The sequence below is a fragment of the Aphelocoma coerulescens genome, chromosome 4 (genome assembly GCF_041296385.1).
Source record: "Aphelocoma coerulescens isolate FSJ_1873_10779 chromosome 4, UR_Acoe_1.0, whole genome shotgun sequence".
Taxonomy (NCBI): domain Eukaryota; kingdom Metazoa; phylum Chordata; class Aves; order Passeriformes; family Corvidae; genus Aphelocoma; species Aphelocoma coerulescens.
The window spans coordinates 76,599,828-76,623,769 of NC_091017.1; the positions used below are offsets into that span (position 1 = coordinate 76,599,828).

The 23,942-nt window shown below is 50.8% G+C and overlaps 2 protein-coding genes across 6 annotated transcripts in view; one reads left to right on the plus strand and one right to left on the minus strand.

Moving 5' to 3' along the window:
- Positions 1-5,168, plus strand: part of RNF24 (ring finger protein 24) — a 29,001-nt gene extending 23,833 nt beyond the window's left edge. For all 4 annotated transcript variants that reach the window (XM_069014761.1, XM_069014760.1, XM_069014757.1 and 1 more), the window contains 3 exons: positions 590-631; positions 2,665-2,744; positions 3,834-5,168. In XM_069014761.1, coding sequence (XP_068870862.1) covers positions 590-631; positions 2,665-2,744; positions 3,834-3,972 — 261 coding nt within the window. In that variant the 3' untranslated portion in view covers positions 3,973-5,168. The remainder of the gene's footprint in view (positions 1-589; positions 632-2,664; positions 2,745-3,833) is intronic.
- A 1,638-nt stretch (positions 5,169-6,806) lies between these two features.
- On the minus strand, positions 6,807-23,130 carry PANK2 (pantothenate kinase 2). 2 transcript variants are annotated; one of them, XM_069014762.1, is made up of 7 exons: positions 22,842-23,130; positions 14,613-14,965; positions 13,199-13,452; positions 12,053-12,229; positions 11,690-11,813; positions 10,021-10,146; positions 6,807-9,427 (listed from the first exon to the last, which is right to left on the minus strand). In XM_069014762.1, exons 1-7 carry the CDS (start codon positions 23,050-23,052, stop codon positions 9,377-9,379), a joined length of 1,296 nt encoding a protein of 431 aa, XP_068870863.1. In that variant the 5' UTR covers positions 23,053-23,130; the 3' UTR covers positions 6,807-9,376. The 2 variants fall into 2 exon arrangements, with proteins under 2 accessions (XP_068870863.1, XP_068870864.1); XM_069014763.1 differs by lacking the exon at positions 22,842-23,130 and having other exon boundaries at positions 14,756-14,846.
- Positions 23,131-23,942: the final 812 nt, after the last annotated feature.

Below are 23,942 nucleotides of genomic sequence, written 5' to 3' on the forward strand. Positions count from 1 at the left end.
TTCTGTGGGGTCTGGATCTGCTCCCAGGGTTGGACCCAGCTGCTCCAAATCCCTGCAGCCACAGGGCTTTTCCAGGGAACAGCTCCATGGCAAGCCCAGCTCTTCCCTGCACCCACCTGCACTCACCAGTTAAAATAAACTTGGCCCAGAGGTGGGTGTCAGGCTGCTGCTTCCCCGTCCTGTTTTCTCCAGGATTTGTGGGATTTTCTGCCTCTGATCTCTTGATCCAAGCAGGAAGGTGGGTGGAGTTGGGCTGATAACACACAGTTATCCTGGATTTATAGCCCTCTCCAGGTGTTCAGCTTGGATGGAGGGAAAATGAAGTGGTGAAAAAGAGTGTGGTGGCCCAGGAGGGATAAATCTGGGAGGAAACCTCCTGGATTTGGTGCTTGTGGTTTTATCTGTCCCAGCGCTCCCATCCTCCTGTCCCTGTGCAGGGGTGAGGGCCCCTCGTGCTCCCTGGCTGTGCTGGGTTTACTGGGGGGTTTCCAGTTCTACTGGGACACTCAATGGGATCCCTTTGTGGAGCTTTTTCCTGGGAATGCTGACAGCAGAAGCTCTGTCCTGACCCCAGTGCTTTGCCTTGCAGGTCATACTCAAGGAGAAGGTGAAGGAGCTGAACCTCCATGAGGTGAGCATGTCCTGGGGTAACAAAGGTTCCCTCAGCCTCCTCTTCCTCACCCTGGGGAGGGGGAAAATCCTCAAATTTAACTCCACTGGGAGCAGAGCATGCAGGCAGCTGTGCTTTGGAAATGGGGAAAGCTCCTCTACAAAAATCTGGATTAAACCCTTTTCCCTCCTCCTGGCTCCCCTTGGGTTTTCCTGCATCGTTATTGTTATTTATTGCGTTCTTATCACGCTTATAAGAAGCTGTGGATAAGGGGAGGCCAAGGCAGGCTGGGCCTTGTATAAACAGTGTCCCTGGGTGGGGACGTCCCCTCTGGTCCCGCCACGGTCGGGGTGTGACAATATCCACCACAGCTGTGGGCAGGGAAAACTGAAATCCAGGATAAACACTCCTGGAAGAGGCAGATCCACTCCTCCCTCCCCACCCCCTGAGGGCTGAAGCACCTCAGTTTTTCTCCATGGCTTTCCAGGCTTTTGGGGGCTGAGCATTCCTACTCACAGCCCATTTTTCCTGCTGAATTTCAGCAGGAATCTGCTCGAATCCCACGTCAGGCACAGCCTGGATTTATTTATTCCCCAAGAGACAACAAAAATGCCTACCCACATCCGGGCACGAGGCTGCTCATCTGCTCACGACCAGCTCCAGTTGTTTATAAGCCACTATTTATTTTATTTTAATCCCCTGAGCAGAGCCCATCCCACGTTTGAGCCTCGCCCTCCGCTCCCCACAGCCACAGGGTAAATCCCAAGGGCCCCAGGGTTCCAGGCAGTCCCTGCTGCAGGCCCCTGTTTCTGATCCACTCCCATTAAATCGACCTGCAGTGGGGTTTTTGTCGGCACACCGGCTTCAAAGCACTTCAGTGGGGTGAGAAATGAGTTGTAGGAAGGATTTGGGAATGTGCCAGAGCCGGGAATGGCTGAGATAACGCTCAGCCCTCCTCCTCCTCCAGCTCTGTTCCCAGCTGCCTGCAGATCTCCCAGATTTCGGGGAGGACGAGGGCTCTGTGGGGAAGGGGACAGAGCAGTTCAAGCTCTTCCCTGGGATTTGGGAAAGCCTGGCAGGGTTTAGCTCAAAAATATCCCATTTTGGGCATTTGTATTTTGGCATTTACAGGCAGTGTTTCTGGAAAGCAGAGGACGGGGTGGGAATTTTCCAACATGATGGGGCGGCTGCCCGGAGCCCTGCGGAGGGAAAGCGCCCGCCCAGCTCTTCCCTCCCTGTCTCTGGGTCTGGTTTTCCCCTTTTTCCATCATTCCACCTCTCCCAGGCCCCAGGGGAGCTCGGGATGTGTGTGTTCCTCAGGAGATGACCCCAACAGCTGCACCTGGCCCTGGTGCACTGACAGAGATCCCAGGCCGAGGAGGCTGGGAAAACCACCCAGAAATATCCTGAATCCCCTGGGATATCCAAAATGAGTCAGGAGGAATTGGCTGCGAGGGTGAAGGAGGTTTTGGCTGAGTCTTTTGCCTGCTGGGAAAACAGCCACCAGCTTTCCCAGCCCTGGGATAGGGATGGCAACAGCCCATTGCCTTTTCCTTTTCCCAGAAGTGTCCCTGCGGATGCAGCTCAGTCCCAGGGACCAAGCAGCAGCCTGGATCCATCCCCCTGCACCCTAAAACCTCAAACACATCCAGCTTTGGGGCTGTTCTGTGGAGGCTCCATGGTCCCTTCCCAGAAAAGGGAGACCTGAGCCTCAGACTGTGATTCCAAAGCTCAGCCAGTGAAATTTGGGAAGGCTTTAGGGGGGGATTTCACCCCTGTGAGGGTGGGGAGGCCCTGGCACAGGGTGCCCAGAGAAGCTGTGGCTGCCCCTGGATCCCTGGAAGTGCCCAAGGCCAGGCTGGACAGGGCCTGGAACACTCTGGGATAGTGGAAGGTGTCCCTGCCCATGAAAAGGATGGAGCTGGATGATCTTTAAGGTCCCTTCCTATCCAAACCATGCCATGATTCCATGATTTTGGCCATCTGTGTAGTTTTGACGTGCAAATGTTGTGCCCTGACCACTGACACCGCCCTGTGCATCCCACACCTTGCAGATCTGTGCCGTGTGCCTGGAGGAGTTCAAGCCCAAGGACGAGCTGGGGATCTGTCCCTGCAAACATGCCTTCCACAGGAAGTAAGTGTGGGCTGGGCAGTGGGGCTGGGGGCTCTTCCCACCCCCATTCCAGGGCAGGAATGGCAGGAAAAGCCCCTGTTGGATGAATTGGAGGATGTGAAGCAGCAGAGGCTGGGAGCTGGAGAAATGATTCACAGCTTGGGGAGCTGGGGTTTAACTTGTAGGGTGCCCCATGCAGAGGCAGGAGCTGGCCTTGGTGAGCCTCATGGGGACCCTTCCAACTCAGTCTATAATTCCAGGAAAAATGTAAATATATATTTTTTTATATAGCCCGTGGTTTATATAAAGCAAAACCACAAAAATTTATGTGACTATATAAAATAATAGCAATGTTTTATGTAATAATACTATATAATATACTATATGCTAAAGCTACATAATATCCTACTATCTATTACAGATATTTTTCTATTTTCTGCTTATTTATACATTTTATCTAGTTTTATATATTTATATTTTATATATTATATAATGTATTTATACAACATTCATATATATAGTATATATACTATATATATTGTATATACTATATAAGTATATATAATATATAATATATATAATTATACATAATATATAATATATAATATGTATAATTATATATAATATACAGGATACATAATAGTATGATATCAGAATTATTGACATAATTTTTATCATTATTTCTATACATTTATATGCATGATATAAATTTATATATTTATACACATATATGTGATTGTGTATTATTGGTACATTATTTATAGATTCTGTATTTATAATTTCACAGACACCTTTTACGTATATAGCTTATTTTTTGGCGTATACATTTTATATCCCTATAATATAAATATAAATATAAATATAAATATAAATATAAATATAAATACAAATTTTATATAAAGCATAACACAAAATCCCTGTATATACACACACAGAGACACCCCCCCAAAAAAAAATCCCAATAAAACATAAAGGTACTCAAATGATGAATTAAAAACTGTTCAGCAGCAAAGCTCCAGGGCGGGATCAGGAGGTTTGGGGGGGATTTTGCAGCTCCGCAGCGAGGTGCGGTGTGTCCGCACTGACGCCCCGTGTCCCCCGTGTGCGCAGGTGCCTCATCAAGTGGCTGGAGGTGCGGAAGGTGTGTCCCCTGTGTAACATGCCGGTGCTGCAGCTGGCGCAGCTGCACGGGAAGCCGGACCCGGGCCCGCCGCAGGGGCCGCTGCCCGGCTCGCAGAACATCGTATAGTCAGTCCCTGCGGGGCCGGGCCCGGCCCGCGCCCGCCCGCGGCGCTCGGACACAACCAAAGCACTTCGGCCGCAGCTGAGCAGCCCCAAATCCTGCCGGGATGAAGCCTGGGCTCGGATCCTCCGCCAGGGCCAGGAGGGGAGTCGGCGTCCTCGGCACGACATCCTTCTCCAGCACCTCCCTTCTCCAGCGCCGCGGCCGCCGGGAAGCGGCGCGGTGGCACCCAGCGACCTCCCGGAGCACCGCGGCGGCCCCGAGCTCCGGCCCCTCCTGCTCCCCCGAACGCGGGGCGGACCCCGCGGCATCGCGGCCGCTTCCTGCCCCCTTCTCTTCGCCTTCGGTTCCTTTGCCTTTGCGATTCCCACCAGGAAAAGAGGGGGTCTCGCCCCTGGAGTCGTGCTGCGGTTGGGTGTCCCCGTGGCACCCGGTGTCACCCCCGGGAGCAGCGGGTGGTGGCTGTGTGGGTCTCCCGGGTTTGGATTCCCCTCCCACCCTCCCGGGGGTGGCTGCCCCTCCTCCTCGGCTACCTCAGGGGCCTGCAGTCCCTGGAACGGGCACCGTCCTGGCCTCAGCTGCAGTGAGAGCCCTGGCGTGGGGGGCAGGCAAAAAATCCCGGCCTTCGGGATCATCCCATTGCTTCCAGCCTGGCCCCGGGGGTCTCTGGGCAGAGGTTTCCCTTGCCAAAACACCCCAAACCCCCCATCAGCGCCTGGCGGGGAGCTGGGCCACCCTCTCGCCTCTCCGACCACAAGTTTTGGGTGTCCCCTGCCATCCTCACCAGTCGCATTCCCGGGCTTTGGGGGAGGGGGGTGTCAGTATTACACGGCAGCGGCTTTCCCGGGGGCAGGGCTGGGGGGGCTCCTGGTGCCGTCCCCCCTCCCAAATAACCCGGGACTGTTTATGGAGCGTGGAGCCTCATAGACGTGTTTGTACACTACAAATTCTGCAGCAGAATATTTTTTAAAACATTCGCTGGTTTTGGTTTTGTTTTTTTTTTTCCCTCTGTTTGTTTGGGTTTTTTGTAAGCTCTATTTTTGTATATTTAATTGCTATTTGAAAATTCTAATAATGCGTCTTTTTTGCTAATCACACTCTTCTTAAGGAAAAACCAGGAAAGAAAAAAAAAAAAAAAAAAAAAACAACCGAGAGTTTGCATGTGATTTGACTTGAAATGTAAATAAAAGCAGGTTTTGGAAGCGGGGGTGTGTTTGCAGGGGCTCTGTCCCCCCATCCCTTGTTCCCTGTCACGCCGGGGATGTCCCCAGCAGGGGAGGGACCGCAGCAGGGCTGGCGGTTGGGTCACGTTGTCCATGTCCCCTTGTCCCAGCAGCATCCCTGTCCCAGAGCAGAGCATCGCTCCCAGCCACGCCGGTGGGGACACCATCCCATGAGGGCAGGGGGGCTGCAGCGCACCCCAAAACCCCCAGCCAAGGGGGATTTTGCAGGTTCCGGGCACGGGTGAGCTTCCCTGCTTAGGGAGAGGATATTCCTCCAACCAACCTTCCCAGCCCGCATCCCGGCCCGACCCCCTCATGCCGACCTCGGCAGGGTTGGGACGGGTTCAGCTCCCGGCTCAGCGCTATGGGATCTCCTGGGGTGCAGCTCCATCCCCATCTCCTGCTCACTTTGTTCCTCTCCTCCTCTTCCTCAAGGCTTGACCAGGCGGGTGAAAAAATCCCCTTGGATTGTCCCCATGGGGGTGGCTGAGCTGGGGCCACCCCCAGGCTGGGATCCCTGCAGGGCCCTGGTGTGGAGGAGGAGGCGGGGCTCCCACGCGTCCATGTCCCGCTGTCCCCGTTCCGCTGTCCATGTCCCGCTGTCCATGTCCCGCTGTCCCCGTCCCGCTGTCCCTGTCCCGATGTCCATGTCCCGCTGGCCCCGTCCCGATGTCCCTGTCCCGATGTCCCTGTCCCCCTGTCCCGATGTCCCTGTCCCGCTGTCCATGTCCCGCTGTCCCTGTCCCGATGTCCCTGTCCCCCTGTCCCTGTCCCGATGTCCCCCGATCCCTGCCCGGCGCGGGGCTGCTGCCCTCTAGTGCCGGATCGTGCCTGAACACCACCGAAACCATGGAATCCTTTGGATGAGTAGGGACTTCAAACCCCATCCCATCCCATTCCATTCCCTGCCATGCGCAGGGACACCTTCCACTATCCCAGGCTGCTCCAAGCCCCGTCCAGCCTGGCCTTGGACACTGCCAGGGATCCAGGGGCAGCCACAGCTTCTCTGGGCACCCTGTGCCAGGGCCTCCCCACCCTCACAGGGAACAATTCCTTCCCAGTATCCATCTGATCCTGCCCTCCGGCAGTGGGAAGCCATTCCCCCAATGTTCCGTTCACCACCTCCAGAAGGAGCCACAGGAACTGAGCGCCTGGCTGCCATTCCAGCCCTTTTTGGGATGACGAGCTCGCTGGGAGGCAATTCCCACTGCTGGGACAAAGTCTGGATCTCCCACCGAGCTGCACAGAACAGTTATTTTGCTGCTTCCACCCCACGGCTCCTGCTCTGGATTGATGCTGCACCACCACCAATCCCATTCCTATCAATGATCAGCAAGGAAGTTTTTCATCAAAGCCAAAAACGCTGCAATTTCCCCCAGAATAATTAATGTTCGTTAAATTTTTCCCCCCCTCCTTTAAAATGCTTTGAAATACAAGTGATTCCCAGAGCCTGAAACATGCAGGGAAGGAGAAACAATCAAGGATTGCCAACAATTATTTTCAGTAAGCTAAAAACCAAGTGGTTGACCCCGATTTCCCCAGCACATTTCTGCTCATTCCCACCACCATCCATCCCGCTGCGCTGGAGCTCCAAGAACGAGACAAGAAGCAAACAAAGGGTTTGAAGCATATAAAAAATAACTGTAGTATTTTATAACAAGAAGAAAAAAAAAACAAGCAGTTTACAAAAAAAGGATAGACAATAAGCCAGGAACTTTGGTGCTGGGATCAGACTGTGCTGGATCTACTCAAAAATCCCGAGAAAAAGGAGTCACACACGCACCTGTACAGAGTGAGGATGTGGAAAACTTGCAGGATGCTGTGCCCAGGGACACCAGTGTCTCGGAGCAGGGACTGTGGTGGATCAGGCTGTGGGATTGCTGCTGGGAATTCCCAGCCCTGCAGAGATTTCCCAGCTCTCCACGGCAGAACCATGGCAAGGTGGCTTCTGCATCAGCCCTCAGCCCCCAAGGCTGCTGTGATTAATAAAAGCCAGGCTTTTTCCTGTGTATCCCAAGGATTCACACACCCTCCCCAGCCCAGCCCAGCACTGACCCCCTACATCAAGGAGCCACAGAGGTCCCAGGCACACGGATATTCCAAAAAGCTGAAGTTTCTGTGCCTTTTCCATGAGTTTTGGCCCTGAGGGTGGGTGAGTGAAAGGCCAGCCAGGTACGTGTGTGTTGGGTTTTAGGGGGTACAGCAAGAGCTGAGTGTAGAAACCCTTCAGTCAGCACTCTGGAAATGGAGATGTTTTTAATGGAGCGTTTGGGAACCTCTTGTGTGACTTCACAAGGAATGAAGAATAAATGAGGTCTTGCATTCAACTGATCCCAAACAGGCTGCCCAGAGAAGCTCTGGCTGCCTCATCCCTGCAAGTGCCCAAGGCCAGGGTGGATGGGGCTTGGAGTGACCTGGGATGGTGGAAGGTTCCCTGCCCATGGCAGGGGTGGGAATAGGAGGGGCTGTAAGGTCTCATCCAACCCAAACCACTCCCGGAGCTGCAGGATCCTGCTCCCAGCCCTCACCTCTCCAGTACCATCATAGGAACACAGAGCAGGACACAACTGAAACCTGTGTTAGTCTGCAGGAAAAACATTTTCCTCCCCAGCCAGTTCAGATCACCTTCCACATGAGCCCTGCACTCTTTTTCCAGATTTTTTCCCAGTTGTCAAATCCCTGGCTGTGTCCAGAATCTCAGCTCACAGTCAGCTGAGGTTTAGAGATGAACACAGATCTACCCAGCAAAGCAAACACCCTCTGAACCCATTTCCTCCCTTTTCAGAGGGAGCTGCCACATGAGGAACCCACCTCACACTGCTCAGATCTGGGGATGCAGCAACAGGCAGAGCCAGGTGGGATTCAGGATGTAGGGAAGAGCTCGGGACTGTCCAGCACTTCCAGCCAGGCTCACAAGGGGATCAGAGAGCTGGAAATTGGTTCCTCGGGAAAGAAACCAGGACTGGAAGGGCGTGTTGAGGTCAGGGTGATGGTCATCCTGATATCCTGGGATAAACCCAGACACCATGACCTGATCTGAAGGACCTCAACAGCTTTCCCTGTGCTCCAAGGAGCTGCTCACTGGGAAGCCAGAGCACTTCCAAGGCCATGTCTCCATGAGCTCACATCCCGAGGGAAGGTGCAGATACTTCGTTGCTTTCAGAGAGCATTTATTGAGCGTGCAGGATCCCTCCCAACCCCCCTTCCCCAGGGTGCAACTTCCACAGGGGCTCCACACCGCAGCATCCCGCTCGCAGGCTGTGTGGCAGCATGCACAGGGAAAAGAGGGAGTACAGCATGCACGGAAAGGGGAGGATTCCCCCAAAATGACAGGAGTGTAGCCATTAATAAATGTAACATGGAATATTACAGAGATCCAAGCGTGACTGAAGGAAGCATCTCTTTGGTGGAGTTCTGTGCAGCCGAGTTTGGGAGAGAGAAAATCCCAAACAAACAAACAAACAAACAAATACCCCTATTCCATCCTCAAATTTAGATCTCAAGGCTGGAGGCTGACAGACACCCCTAACACCATTCCAAAGGGTGCTGAGGGCTGTGTAGGAGCGCTGCAGGCTGCAATGGGAATCACCCTGAGGCACAGATCCCTGCTGTACCTTCTGTCCCTAGGACAGGGATAAGGACGTGTGGAACAGGGATAAAGCCTGGCTGAGAGCACAGCTGTGTCCCACTGTGGATCCAGTGGGCCATATGCAGTTACACACCAGGGCTGTGCTGATGCTCTTCCCCCTTCCCAGACCGTTTTCCAGCACATGGAGAACCTCTGATTGTGAACACAGAACTGACCTGGGCACTCGGCACTCCAAGGGATCCCAGTGGAAGGAGCAGAGTGCCCGTGCACTGCTTTGTCACCATCATTAAACACGGAGTAAAACTACCTAAAAAGGGCAATTTCACATGACTGAAATGCCCCACAGACCTTCCCATGCACCCCCATGTCCAGCCAGTGTATTCCAATCACATCCTTGGAACAAACCTGCACTGTAATCCCAGATGGATTTCAACTCTTACAGACACCCATCCCCGTGCTGTCCTGACAGGCCACAGCAGTGGAACAGTCACAGCAGGGGCTGCGACACAAAACGTGGGCTCAGTGACCCCCAAAGCACGGGCTCAGTGGCCCAGGGAGTGACCTGAATCCATAGGTCCAACAGAGATCCTACACAGAGTCAGGCTGAGTCCAGGAGTCCCAGGAGAGCACCGACTGCACCGAAGTAACCCTGAGGAGCGGAAGGAACATCCAGTGAAAATCCACCTCACACAGAACAGCAATACCCACGGAATCAGGGAATGGTTGGGGTTGGAAAGGACCTTAAAGATCATTCAGTTCCATGTCCTGCCACAGGCAGGGACACTTCCCACTATCCCAGGCTGTTCCAAACTCCATCCAACCTGGCCTTGAACACTTCCAGGGATCCAGGGGCAGCCACAGCTTCTCTGTGCCAGGGCCTCACCACCCTCACAGGGAACAATTCCTTCCCAATATCCCATCTAACCCTGCCTCTGGCAGTGGGAAGCCATTCCCCCTTGTCCCAAGTCCCTCTCCAGCACTGGAAAGTCTCCCTGGAGCCTTCCCTTCTCCAGGCTATTAAACACATGGTGTAATTTTAACAACATATAAAGGAGAGGGGAAAGATACAACGACAGGGAGGTACTTTATAAAATAGAAAATAAAATAAAATATAGCTGTGGCTGTAGCAGCAAAGCCCTGAGAGCCTCCTGCACCGTGCACTCAACAGCTCCACTGGCTGTTTACAGAGCGCTCCAAGGATTTGCATTTTGCCATGAGACAAATTTTAAAAAGGAATTTCACCTCATGTTCCAAGAAAAGTGCTTTTAACTGTCCCTTTGACCAGTAGTCCAGGGCGTAGGCCAGGAGCCTCATGGAGATGGTGTTGATCCGAAGGAAGTTGCCCACGAACACCACACGGTTGATGTTCTGCCAAGTGTTAAGGGGAAAAAAAAGGAATATTAAGGCTAAATTCTATTTTCTGCTTGCAATGATGAAAACCCCCCGTGGGGATGGGTCTGGAGCACCAGGAGAGGCTGAGGGAGCTGGGAAAGGGGCTCAGCCTGGAGCAAAGGAGGCTCAGGGGGGACCTTGTGGCTCTGCACAAGTCCCTGACAGGAGGGGGCAGCCGGGGGGTCGGGCTCTGCTCCCAGGGAACAGGGACAGGAGGAGAGGGAACGGCCTCAAGTAGTGCCAGGGGAGGTTTAGGTTGGATATGAGGGAAAATTTCTTCATGGAAAGGGCTGTCCAGCCCGGGCACAGCTGCCCAGGGCAGTGGTGGAGTCCCCATCCCTGGGGGGATTTAAAAGCCGTGTGGATGTGGCACTTGGGGACACGGGGCAGTGCTGGCCTGGGCAGTGCTGGGGGAATGGTTGGGATTGATGATCTTAAAGGATTTCTCAACCTAAATGGTTCAGAAATTCTATGATTTAAGTGCCTGCTGAAAGTGTCTGGCAGAACCTGCAGAAAACCACCCATAATTCCATTAGAAAGCAGGACCAGGCCATTTTAAGCCAAGCCCTTCCTCAGACTCTTGCAGAAATTCCAAGGCCAATCTACAGCCTTTCAAACTCATGAATTTGGATAGAATAGCTGATTTTCCTAAGAAATCCTTATACTGCCTGGGAACACTGATCATCAAGTGCCATCTCCCCCTCTCCTCCCATGATGAGCCTTTGACTCATCATGAAACACCTGAGTCACTCTACTTTTAAATGGGGAGAAAACAAACTAATTAGGAGCCCTTAACCAAAATAATTTTTAAAGAAAGGGAAAGACCAACCAAGTAGTGGTATTTTGGATTTAAACCAGACTTCCAGCCTTGCTTTTCCACCCTAAAATAGTTCTGATCCAAGCTCTGAAGCTTTCTTGTTCTCCAACAAGAAAATAATTCAGTTCCTCCTCTTACCGAGGAACCAGGATCGAGTCTTACCTGCTCCTGAACTCACATCCTTCTACGGATTTTCCCTCCCTCCCCACACTGATTAACATTTCCCCTGAACTATTCAGGATCCTCATTTCATTCAGCTGAGCTCCAGAGCAAGGAATGAGCAGATACATTATGAGCAAGGCTGTTTAGGACAGGTCTTGCCTCGTTTTGGCAGCAATGAAGGCAGAGCCAGAGGAGTCAGGAGGATGCTGGATGCCATTTGCCCATCCCGTGGAAGCAGGCTCAGGATGGAGTGCAGAGCATGTCTCTGCTCTTTCATAGCCCTGTACAATGCTGCTTGACATGAATGCAACAAGGCAGCACTGTAAAGAAGCTGAAAGCACAGAGATCCAACAACGGCCGTGGCAGTGGTGGGGCTTGGCCAGGAAATCCAGCACAATTCGTAAAAACAACACAGGAAAAGATATCCAGCCTCTACATCCTCTATCCCTCCTTTCCTCCTCTCCCAGTGGTCCCCAGAGCTGTTCCCAAAGAGAGGGGTGTTCCTCAGGCAGGCAGCAAGGGAAGAGATTCCCAAAATACCTCATTAAGGGCACACATCCGCGCTATGGAGCCAATGTTGTTGGTGATGGTGATCAAAGTGGCCTTGGCCAGGTCCTCCTTGCTGACAGATTCCCTCTTCTCCTTGCTCATCATGTTTCCAAAGCTGTAAAGACAGTTTTAGGGTTAAAGGTCCCATCAGAATTCCAGGAGAAAACAAGAACTGCCAATTTAACCAAAGTGATTCCTCTTGAAGGATTGACTGCTACCTTTAAAAAGCATTGCTACCAATAACTTAGATCTCTTAGGAACTGCTGCTCTCCTAAGGCACCTAAATCCAGCTTTTCATCCTTGCAGGATCTCCAGTGGCAATCAAACCAAGATGAGAACCAGGCAGGGCGTTACCTGGATGCCACAGCCCAGCCTGGCAGCCCAAAGCGCTCGTAGTCTCCTCCGTAGATGTCCCGCACCAGTTTGTCCACCTTGGTGCTGTCCCCATGGGATGCCATCTCCAGGGCCTCCTCGAACGTGGAGCAGCCCGTCAGAAGGCAGCAGAGGCCAAAGAAGGTTCCCCCTCCAAGGCTGCAAGTAAAGCAAAATGAAAATGAAAGCTCACGTTGTTCAGCTCTGCGTTCCAGTTAGCTCAGGTCACACCATTCCTGACATCTTGTTTTAGGGAGAATTATCTTGGAAAAGCAGCATTTTCCTGGAAGTCTGTTCCTCTCACGTATCTTACAGCCTGTGAGGAATCCCTCGCCCTCACAGCTTTGTGCACGGGCCATGTTGTGAAATGAGACCTCCATTTTCTTATGTTACACTGTTCACTTTCTTCCCAGCATCCAGAGATGTTAATCTGAAAATAAATATTAGTCCTGAGGGACAATTGGAGTGTCAGGGCAGAGATATCCAAAAGTTGGGGGAAAAACTCTGTCTTGTTCACTTTACTGTGCACAGATGCCACTAATAATGTATAGTAAGAGTAAGAACTGTACTGAGAGGCTTAAATTATTATTATTATCATCATTATTATTATCATCATTTTTATTACTACTGTTACTTTCCAGGGAATTCAGGAGAGCTTAAAGCTACAGAACTCTTTGGCTTTGCCAGAACACAAGAGCAACATCTTCAAGATGGGCAAGAACTGGGGGATTACTGCTATGCCCTTATCCCTTCCACCAAAATCTGGCAACTTTTGGAAGTCAGGATGGAAATCTCAACTTCTTGGATGAAAGCTAAGAGTGTTAACAATCCCAAACTATGTGATCTTATAAAATAAATAAATAAAGCCCTTAAATTCCTACAGCAGGGCAACTAAAAGACCAGCTTTGGTATAGACTGGCTGCAGTAAAGACACCAAAACATGAAATCCAGATCCTGTTTTCCAGGAGGGATTTTTGCTGGCAGGGAGTAACTGCAGTAGGAGCAGGAGCTTGGTCATTCCTCTCACCACCTTTCTTGCAGCTCATCCCTGAAAATGCCATTTACAAAGCAGGAATGTGCTCCAGACCCTAAAATCAAAGTCCCTGTACCCCCCCCCCCAGCACTCACCTGGTGCCTGTTACCCGTTTGTAGTTGTCTTTGGAATAGACAGCCAAAATGCTGACCCCTGAGCCAATGTTCACCAGAAGGAGAGGATAGGGATTCTCCAGGTTGAATGGGAGCTTCTGGCACCTCTCAGCATCCGTCGGGTTCTCAAAGTAGTAACACTCTGAGTGTCCATTGAACCCCAAGGAATCAATGTACAGCACTCCTTTCACAAGGCAATCCAGCTCATCGAGCTTACAAAGCTCAAGGTCACCCATCTGGTGGGAAGGAAAAAAGAGGAATATTGAAGAAGTAGCCAGGGATTTGAAGGGTTTATGCTCAGGGCTGGAAAAATGCATTCACTGCCAGCTCAGTCCTGCTGTGTCCATGCTCCCTGCAGAGGCTGAGGGAGAACAGATCACAGGGGAGCACAGGGACTTCTAGGTACCCCAGCCATCAGGTGTGGAACAGGGCAAAACCATCTGGATCCACAGATGGACACGGAGTGAATTCCAGCAATTCCCACAGGCCTGACTTAGGCCCTGATGCTGAGGCACTGGTGTGAACAAGCCAGGAAAAATGAGGGACTTACACTGTCTGACAAAAATATCCCACAAAACCCATCCAAAGGAACATCAAAAAACAGTGAGGAAGTTACAAGATCATTTTCCTCTCATGTCACTGCCTTGACCACACAAAATGGGATATTGGGAAAAACAACAGAAAGGGTTGTGTTGCCCAGAATAGTAGTGGAGTCTGCATTCCTGGGGGGATTTAAAAGCCATGTGGATGTGGCACTTGGGGACATGGGTCAGTGGTGACCTTGGCAGTGCTGGGGGAACAGTTGGATTTGATGATCTTAGATGGCTTTTCACCCTTAATGATTCTATAAAAGCCTTTTAAAATGCATTTTTCCAAGCCCTGACTAAACAAATATTTATCATGTTTTTCACCATGAACAAGGATCCCACTTAGAATGAAATCACATGATGATGTCAAATCCCAACTATGAACTTCCTGACAGTTACATTTACCACAAAATCTGCCTGAACCTCAACCAGCTCATTCACATAGGTGTCAGAAATGAAACCAGGTGAGCAAAGGAAGAAAATAAAGCAGGAGAAAGACAGCAATGAGGAAAAAAAACCAAAACAACCCCACAAGACTGAGATTAGCACAAGCAGAGATTAAAAACAGAGAGGAAGATTTGTAAGAAAGATCATTAGTGAATAGTTTTAGAGTTATGTTCAGGGCAGAAAGTGTTTTAATTTGGAGATGCCAATTTGACTCCACATGCCAAGTTTAACTGGAGTTACAAACAGCATCAAAATGAAGATTTAGAGAAGTTTTAGAGTGTGCAGAGGAAGTTTTCTAGTTTTAAGCTTTCAAAGAAACGTCACTACCAGATCCTAATGGTATAGAAGCCAAAAATGCCTACTGTGCGAAAGTCCTGCTCAAATTTGTACGCTCCACCTCCCGTGGCACATAAGGTAGTATGGAGGCTCGAGAAGTGCTTTTCGCTTCCCATTTGGATAAAAGCAGGCATGTCATGAGTAGGAAAGCGTATAAAGTGCAGATTGCCTTTACGTCCACACAGGGTAAGGTCCTTGAGCTCAAGGTGCACATCCCGAATGCCTGTGGAGCCATAGGCTACGTTTGATGTCAGGTATTTGCGGATGCTTTTGAGGTTTTCCACTTCTTCCTCTTCCTCTTCGGCCGTGATGTCCTTGGGTTCAAAATAAACCAGTTTGACCAAGGTCCCTCCGATGTCCAAGCCAAACCAGGGAAAGACTGCAGAGAGAAGACAAAGAGAAAATGAGACGGGGTATGGCACAGCCATAGCACGAGCACCTCTCTAGTGGAAGGTGTCCCTACCCATGGCAGGGGGTTGGAATGGGATGGTCTTTAAGGCCCCTTCCCACCCAAACCATCCTGTGATTCCATGGAAACAGTTTTCATTGAATTAATTAATGCAGTTCTCTAAGGACCCATGTGGTCTCTCCATTTTCAGGAATGTTGGCAGCCTGGTCTGTCTTTGACAAGAGACAGCTCCTATTTAGAGATCCCTCACATTCAGGAGCTCTGAATATTTGCTGTACAACACTCAAACACTGACATCCCTCCCCACAGGTCTGACAGCATCCATACCCTTGCCAGATCCTGCTGCAGGTTTAATCCCCAGCTATTCCTTTTCCAAAGTTCTGAACCAGAGCCACGGATAACACCAGTGCTTTTACATCAAAGGGATGTACAAACGTTCCCTAATTACAACACAGGGCTGAGGTAGACAAGTAATCTAAGATGCCGCAGGGAGACAAAAACAAATGTCTAATTGGATTATTTTATTAGTCAAATTCCCCCATGGTACAAAATATGCATCAGTGTCAGGCCCAGCAACATTTACAGCTGTGTTAGATAATGAGCTTCTTGGAAAAGATCAAGAGAAACCCCTGATCTGATGGAATCTGCGATTAGAGCTGGGAACTGGAACAGATTAGTATCACTATTAATGAGCTAAAGGAGAGGCTGGAGCTAATGAGATGCACAGGCTCCAGAGCAAAGGGAAAAATGTAGCCACATGTTAGGGCTTATGGGAGCAGGATTCAACCCTTATGGTAGCTTCCAGAAGGAAAAAAGGAACTCTTAGAAAATCAACCTGAATCATAGAATCATACAGGTCAGAAAAGACCTCCACAATCCCAACTATTAACACAGCACTGCCAAGGTCACCACTGACCCACGTCCCCAAGTGCCACATCCACACAGCTTTTAAATCCTTCCAGGGAAGGGGACTCCACACTGCCCTGGGCAGCCTGTTCTAATGCTTGATTGCTCTTTCAGGGAAGAAACTTTCTCTAACATCCAACCTAAACCTCCCCTGGCCCAGCCTGAGGCCGTTCCCTCTCCTCCTGTCCCTGTTCCCTGGGAGCAGAGCCCGACCCCCCCTGGCTGCCCCCTCCTGTCAGGGACTTGTGCAGAGCCACAAGGTCCCCCCTGAGCCTCCTCTTCACCAGGCTGAGCCCCTTTCCCAGCTCCCTCAGCTGCTCCAGACCCTTCCCCAGCTCCGTTCCCTTCTCTGGACATGCTCCAGCACAGACATTACCAACGTTCCTCTGGAAAACAGCATCTCAGGGTTTAGTAAAAGTCCTTATCTGCAAACAGATAAAGGTGGAACATGGAGAAGCCCTCATCCCTCCCCCTTTGGAGCAGGAATCCCTCATGTCAGGCTCTTCAGGGAACAATCTTAGCACAGGCAGAGCCTGACAGGTTGGAGGACACATTCTCTGGTGGCTGTACAGGCCCTTCCAGAGCTTTCCAGCTCCCAGGAGCTCCTGGCACCGGCAGCTCCCCAAAGTATTTTTAATCCACCAAGTTATTTTTATGTATTTCCATAGAGGCCACCCCCAACCATCACCAAAGGAAATCTTGAAAGAAGATGCAAGCTCTATTTTCGGAGACACATCCAAATCCCAATCACTCTCCATTTCTGAGGCATTTACTTCAAACAAGAACAGACACAAAAATAACTTTTCATGAATGAAAGGGAAAAGAATCTGAATGGCAGCCCAGCAGAGAGAGGGAGCAGGGGCAATCCAAGGACTTTTACACAGGCAGATAGTGATAAGACAAAGGGGAAAGGTTTTAAACTAAAAAGAGAGATTTAGATTACATATTAGGAAGGAATTCTTCCCTGTGAGGATGATGAGGCCCTGGCACTTAGAAGCTGTGGCTGCCCCATCCCTGGAACTGTCCAAAGCCAGGCTGGGTGGGGCATGGAGCAACCTGGGATAGTGGAAAGTGTCCCTGTCCACACCAGGGGGTTGGAACACGATTGTCTTTAAGGTCTCTTCCAACACCAACCATTCCATGATTCCTGGAATATATTTGTTCCTGTCAAAATATGCCATTTGATTTCTGCATTAGACTTTTTTTTTAAAGCATCCCCACCATTATATTTAGACAACAATCTTCCCCCAAACTCCCTTTGCCAGGCTACACAGGGGTAAAAATGGGGAAAGAGCAGAGGTTGGGGACTTGGAGATGGTCTCACTAATGTGCAGCAGAAAAGACAAACATCCAAAAACACGGTGCTCTGAAGCCAAATGCCTGAAAATGCCACAGGGGCTGCTCCATCACAAGCTAACAGGCTCCTGCTTCCCAGCACTCAGCTGGTGCACGGCTTCAGTAAAGTAACAGATTTGTTTTAAAGTTGGTTGTAAAGTTCACACACCAAACTCCTACACTCAGCAACACAAACCTTCCAGATTTTAGGGCAAACACCACCTGGGTCCATCGGTTTAGGCAGCTTTCCTGGTCACAAAAAAAAGAGCAGCTCCTTGGAAACTTCACCCCATACCCAGTACCATCAAGACCTTCAATATTTTATTACACATAAATTTAATTTTTATTTGGGCAGAACATCAAGCCTGGAGTTAAACCACACCAGTTGTCCACTATCTGCCTCACCAGGAACAGGGAAACAGGAATGATGCCAGCAGAGCTGGGAGTAACTGCAACCAGGCTGGGCTCATGGGTCACTATCTCTACTCAGCACTGGCCCTAAAAAGAAAACCGAGCCCCCTGAGCTGGGATACAACTTCTGACCAGAGCTGGCTCCCACATCCCTGTGGCACTGCTGGAAAGGCTCCGTACAGAGCAGCTGGTATTCTCCATCTGCAGCAGCTCGGCTGTACCTTCCCTGTAAGTCACCAGGGATAAATTTGAAAAGACAGCCTATTAAGGTAATTAACTTACCCCAAATCATTGTTAATTATGGATCTCTCATTATATACATCCTAGCCACAGGTTAAGAATCCAAGGAAGAAGTGTGTGAGCTCAGAATTAAGTACTTCTCTCCCTGCTGCAAAGGATTCCCTATGCAGTAACACCTGTTGGAGAACTCAATCCATTACAGGGACAAAACTTCCCTATAAACCCTTTTTTGTAGGAAAGAGGAATGGCACACAAACAAGAGGAGGAAATCACTCCAAGGACATGAAGAACTGGGGATTTTTTCCTGACACTTACAGGAAGTCATCCAACAGGAACATGCAGGGCAGTGACAGCTCTTCCCTGTCTGAGAACTAGAAAAATCCAATGGAGGGAGGAGGAAGCTCTCTTGGATCAACGCCATCACCATCTGCCACCAAGATTTCTCCTGAAACACTGATTTATTTTTTTTCCCAGCAGATGAAAGCCATCCTGAGATCTCTCCCTTGTAAGGCTCTGAAGCAATTTTTCCAAGAGAGCTGCCGCAGATCTCGAGGAGCAGCAGGAGAACTGCCGGCATCCAGGAGCCCCCGGGCATCCCCGAGGCAGATTTTGCTCAGTCAGAAGGTTCTGCTGGAATAACCAGACACCAGCATCAATGGCCAGGGCAGGAAATGCAAACACTGCCTCTCATCACCTCCTCCCTGCTGCTACTTGGAGATCTCTGTGCTGGGATGAGTCTCACATGTCTCCTTTCCAAGCGCTCACCAGCTGGAGAACAACGGGAAGGATGGCAAATCCCAAGGCTGGCAAGGGAAGCACATCATCTGTATGGACCCTCTGGGCTCTCCTCCTGCCCAGCACCTTCTGGAAAATGTTTAGTTGTTCCTTGGGTGTTTGGGCATTTCCAAGAAAGGCAGGAAATCCTCTGCTCTCAGTTCCAAACCTCCTGCAATCTGTCTCCTTAGAGGAACTCTGTTGCTTTACTGGAGGATGAGAGCCATGAATCCCATTCTCAGCGAGTTGGGCAGAGAAGCTGTGGCTACCACATCCCTGGAAATGTCCAAGGCCAGGCTGGAGCAACCTGGGATAGTGGAAGGTGTCCCTGCCCATGGCAGGGGGTGGAATGAGAAGGTTTTGAAGGTCCCTCCCAACCCAAACCATTGGCCTGACAACTTGCTATCCTCGAGCACAGACAATTTTAAAAGCAGCTCTCTCTATATATTTTCAGGTAAACAGCTCTTTGTCTTAAAAACAAACCTTCTTCTCAGAGGCAGATCTATGGCTATACAACAAACAGCAACAAACAAAAGACTGGTCGGCAAAGTTAAGGGCTCACAGCTCTGACTAAATAATCCCAGAAAAGCTCAAGGATACTTTGTGTGCCCACAGCAAGAGCTGCCACCCTCCCTTCAAATCCCTTTCACAGTCAGACTGTAAGATCTTTGGGGCAATAAAAAGAAATTGCCTTTATCTGATATGTAAATTACTTCATAAAATTTAACACTGTGTAAATAAAAAAAGCCCTCAACAGATTTATTCTGGAAGCTGCAGAACTGTCAAGATGAAAGAGGTGATATAATTAAAGATCTCCATGGTGGATTTTCATCACAAAACAAGCAGCTCAAGTTGTATTTCAGAGTGATCCTTAACTTCTGAGCCAATTATATCAGGAGCTAAAAAGATTAGTCTGATGATTTAGTTCAGCGTGTGACAGCACCTCCAGGCTTACTCTGAAATATTCAATATTATATTTTAATAGTGTTATACCATGCTGGAAAATTTACAGCTGAGAAAAAATACAATTTATTAGCACTTAATATAAAGTGACACTAAGTCTACATTTCCTCCCATCCCTAAAAACAGGCTCTGACAGGAATTCATATTTCATACACCATTCCAAAACAGAAAAAGATATTTAAACATCAAAGCTTAAATTTTGTATTACCAAAGAAGCGACAAAACGGCATTTTATTTTTACCTTTTCTTGGATACTTTCTGTATAGAAAATTTAAAGTCACGTGTCCATTATGTCTTTGCATGATTCTGATAGAAGATACTACAACTTTTTTAAAAGCAATCAGTTGAAAGGAAATAATACTTTTTTCTCAGGGAACAAACAAACAAGCTACAGAAGGGAGAAGCACATTTTGCTAACCAGGGAAATAACCTAAACTCATCTCTGTTGAGTATCCCAGGATTTCAGGAGGAGCAAGGAGAGAGTGGAAGAAGGGGAAAAGGGGGAAAAGCTGATGACCTGAAATGCTGATCTATTTCTCTTATAAAAAAGATTCATTAAAAAAACATTCCCCTGCTCATTATGACCTGTTCATCATCAGGTTTCTGCCTGGCACTTCGCCCTGCCCACAGCCACAGCTCCCTTATGGACCACGATGGGAATATCCTCTTTACTCATCTGGGATCTTTCCAGTCCGATTTTTTAAGTATGGATTTCAATAATGGCACTGATAATTCAGTATCAGAAGGGAATTTTCCTGTGTTGTCCTTGGAGCTGATAAAGTTTTTGTATATGACATGTCTGCCTGCACTAATAACCCTGTCAGGCTCCCTTTCCCAACACAACACTCCAAAGCTTCAAGAAATCTCCGTGTTTTCAGGGACACTTCTCAGACCCTTCTGAGAGCAAATGTCCTTGACTTCTCCCCCTTCTGACAGGGGCATAGGGAAAATCAGTGTCTTCAGTGAAGTTCCTTAAGTGCACCAGAAAACATTTCAGGGAATCATTCAGGTCGGAAAAGACCTCTGAGATCAATTCCAACCGTTAACACAGCACTGTCATCTTCACCCCTAATCCATGTCCTCAAGCGCCACACCCACATGACTTTTAAACGGGGAATTTAAATTTCCAGGGAATGGGAATTTAGCTGGGATGTTGGGCGCACTGTTTCTTTCAGATCTATCCCAAATCCAGCCCTCTTCCCTGATCTCCGCAGTGAAACAGCCCTGACTGTACCTAACAGGCACAGAGGGACGAGGAGGAAGGAGGATCACGAGCCTGCTGAAATCCTTCCACTCCTGGGGAAGCGGGGCTCATCTGCCAGGGCATCTGCCAGCACAGCCAGGCAAGACAAGCCTCAAGGTCACCCAGCTCGTTTGCCACATGCCAGCACCAGACAAGTGGGAGCTAAAGTAGGATATTTTTGATCCCATGCCCATTAAGCGCTTCCCCTTCATTCTGGCTTGAGTCTTCCTTAAGGTGGGATGGAGCATTTTAACTCTGAAACTGATTTACTGTGACATCAGGCATTGTCCCTGCTAAGGGATACACTTGTCCCAGTCCATTTCTCTTCCAGTTACCACAAGAACCATTTAGGAAAGTCAGACTACATTGTAATCCCAAATCACACCATGCTGACCTTACAGAATGGATCCAAACCCTTTCTTGGAAGCTGCCAGAACACCTGTTTTCCATAAAGTATCCCACGCCTCTCTCAGCATCCAACTTTAAACCACATTTTCCAGAGAAGACACAGACACTGCCCCGAGCAAGGCAGAGGAGAATCATCACCTAACGCAGAGCTTTATGTCCTCCCTCATTCTCATACCAGAGATCTCCTTCATGTCCCTGCAGCCTTTTAACTAACAGGTCTCTAATTAACAGCCCCACGGATCCCTATTCCTATTTTTCACCCTAAAGGCGAAAGAGAAGCTGCCTTTTTCACCAGCAACCAAGAAAAGATCAGAACACTCTTAAAACTTCACTTGAATACAGTAACAACATCTTGGTGCTGCCAGTCACAGCCGAGATGCAGCAGAATCCTGATCCCTGTTTTCAGCCCAGATTTCTTGCTCTCATCTTTTTAACAGCTGTGCAGGTACCAAGGAATTACACCGAGGTTGTTTCATTTTCAGGTATGGAAAGTTCCTTCCAGGAGGAAGGACTCCAGCAGAAGTCAAGGAATAATCGCTCGGTTCCTCCTCAAACATGGCTGAAGTCAGTGACAGCCACGGCACCTGCACGGCAGCTCCTGCTGCTCCCAAAATGAAGGCTGCCATCCATTTTGCTGCTTCCAGTAGGACACTTACAAATGTGGTTACAGGGATGGGGTGTTTTCCTTAAAAAGCCTGGTTTGATCTGTGTCCAGCTCCTGCCAAACCTGTAGGGTTCTTCCCTCCCAAAATTGAAACTATTCCCTTTGCTCTCCATTGCTTTCACAGTTACCAGTCCAGCCCCACAACCTCACACCCTGGTCCCTCCATCTGTCCTGCTGTGCCCTTCTCCTCACCCTCTGTCACCAGCTGCCTTTCCTTCCTTCCCATCCAAGGTCCCCCAGTTTGGGAACCTCAGCATCCACCACAGCCCCATCCCGTGTCCTGCCCCACCAGGCAGGTGTCACCTCATCCTAAACCTCCAAGAGCTCCTGGAACGCAGCTTGTCCCATCCTTCACCCCAACCTCCTAGCCCATGTCACTGTCCAACCGTGTCCCCACCGTGCTGTCCCCAAACAAGCCATGCTGTGCCCATGCCATCACCCCACAGTGCTGTTCCCAAGTTGGCCATGCTGGACGAGTCATCACCCTACCGTGTCCCTCCGTGCCGTCCCCAGACTGGCCATGCTGGACAAGTCCCCACTCCACTGCGTCCCCACCGCGTTCCAGACTGGCCATGCAGCGCCCATGCCATCACTCCACTGCGCTGTCCCCATACTGGCCACGCTGGACAAATCCTCAGCCCACCGTATCCCCGCCGTGCTGTGCCCACACTGCCCATGCCGTGCCCATCTCACAGCGCCGTCCCCGTGTCCCCCTCCCTCCCTGCTGCGCCCCACGCCCCCCCAGCCCCACCTCCCCAGACCCCGCCCCTGCAGCCCCCACCCGCCACAGCCCCACCCACCGCGCTCATTACCATAACCCCGCCCCTCCCCTGCCCATCCTCTCAGCCCCCCCGCCTCTCCCCCCCTCCGCTCTCGCTCCGCTCCCGCTCCCCCGCACTCACGCGGGCGGTTCTTGCGGACCGAGTCCCGCCGCTGCCGGCTCACGGAGCCGCCGCGTTCGCGGGGCTGCGGACCCGCCGCGCCGTCCGCGCCCGCCGCGCCGCCGCTGCTCCGCCGCCGCAGCTGGGAGGGCCCGGCGTCCGCGCCGCCACCCCGCCGCCGCGGCTTCTTCTCCTCCTCCGCGCCATCGCCACAGCTGCGCGGCGGCTCCATCGGCAGCGCGGCCCGGCCCCATGGGCCGCCCGGCCCCGCTCCGGCCCCGCTCAGCCGCCACCGCCGCAGCCACCGCCCCCGGCGCGCCTGCGCCGCACGGCCCCGCGGGGCGGGATACCCCGTGAGGCGGCCGCCAATCCGCGCCCCCCGCGGCGCAGAGCGACAGGAGGATCCGCCAATGGGAGGCGGGTATTGAACGGCAGCAAGATGCTGGGCCCGCCTCCTGCTCTCGGCGGCGTAGAGTGACAAGCGCAGCTGCCCAATCGAGAGCGGCGCCTGGGTGAGGCGGGTCAATATGCGACAGCTCTGACCTATGGGCTGCCTCTGGGGCGAGATTGACACACCAGTTGCCCAATGACTGAGAGAGCTGTCCGAGCGGGGCGGGAGGAGGCGCGGTGATTGACAGCTCGGGTAACTATGGCAACACAGGGGGCCGAAAGGAAGAACCGCAGTAGGCCCGGCTGGGCTGGGCCGCGCGGAGGGGCTGATTTGAATATTATTTGCATATGCAGATAGCGATGCACATGGCACGGGGCGGGTCTGCCACCCATCATGGCGAGCCCGTACCCCACAGCCTGGAAGGGACCTTAAAGACCTTCTCGTTCCACCCCCTGCCATGGGCAGGGACACCTTCCAGCAGCCCACGCTGTACCAAGCCCCGTCCAGCCCGGCCTTGGACACTTCCAGGGATCCAGGGGCAGCCACAGCTTCCCTGGGACACCTGTGCCAGGGCTTCACCACCCTCTCAGGGAAGAATTTCTTCCTAAGATCTTAAAATCCTCAGCTCTTCTTTACATCCCAACATAATTCTAGTGTGGATGCATTCTGTTCTTTAAATCCTGATCCCATGTTTATCAACAGCCGCAGCAGGAAACACGCAGGTGGCAGAA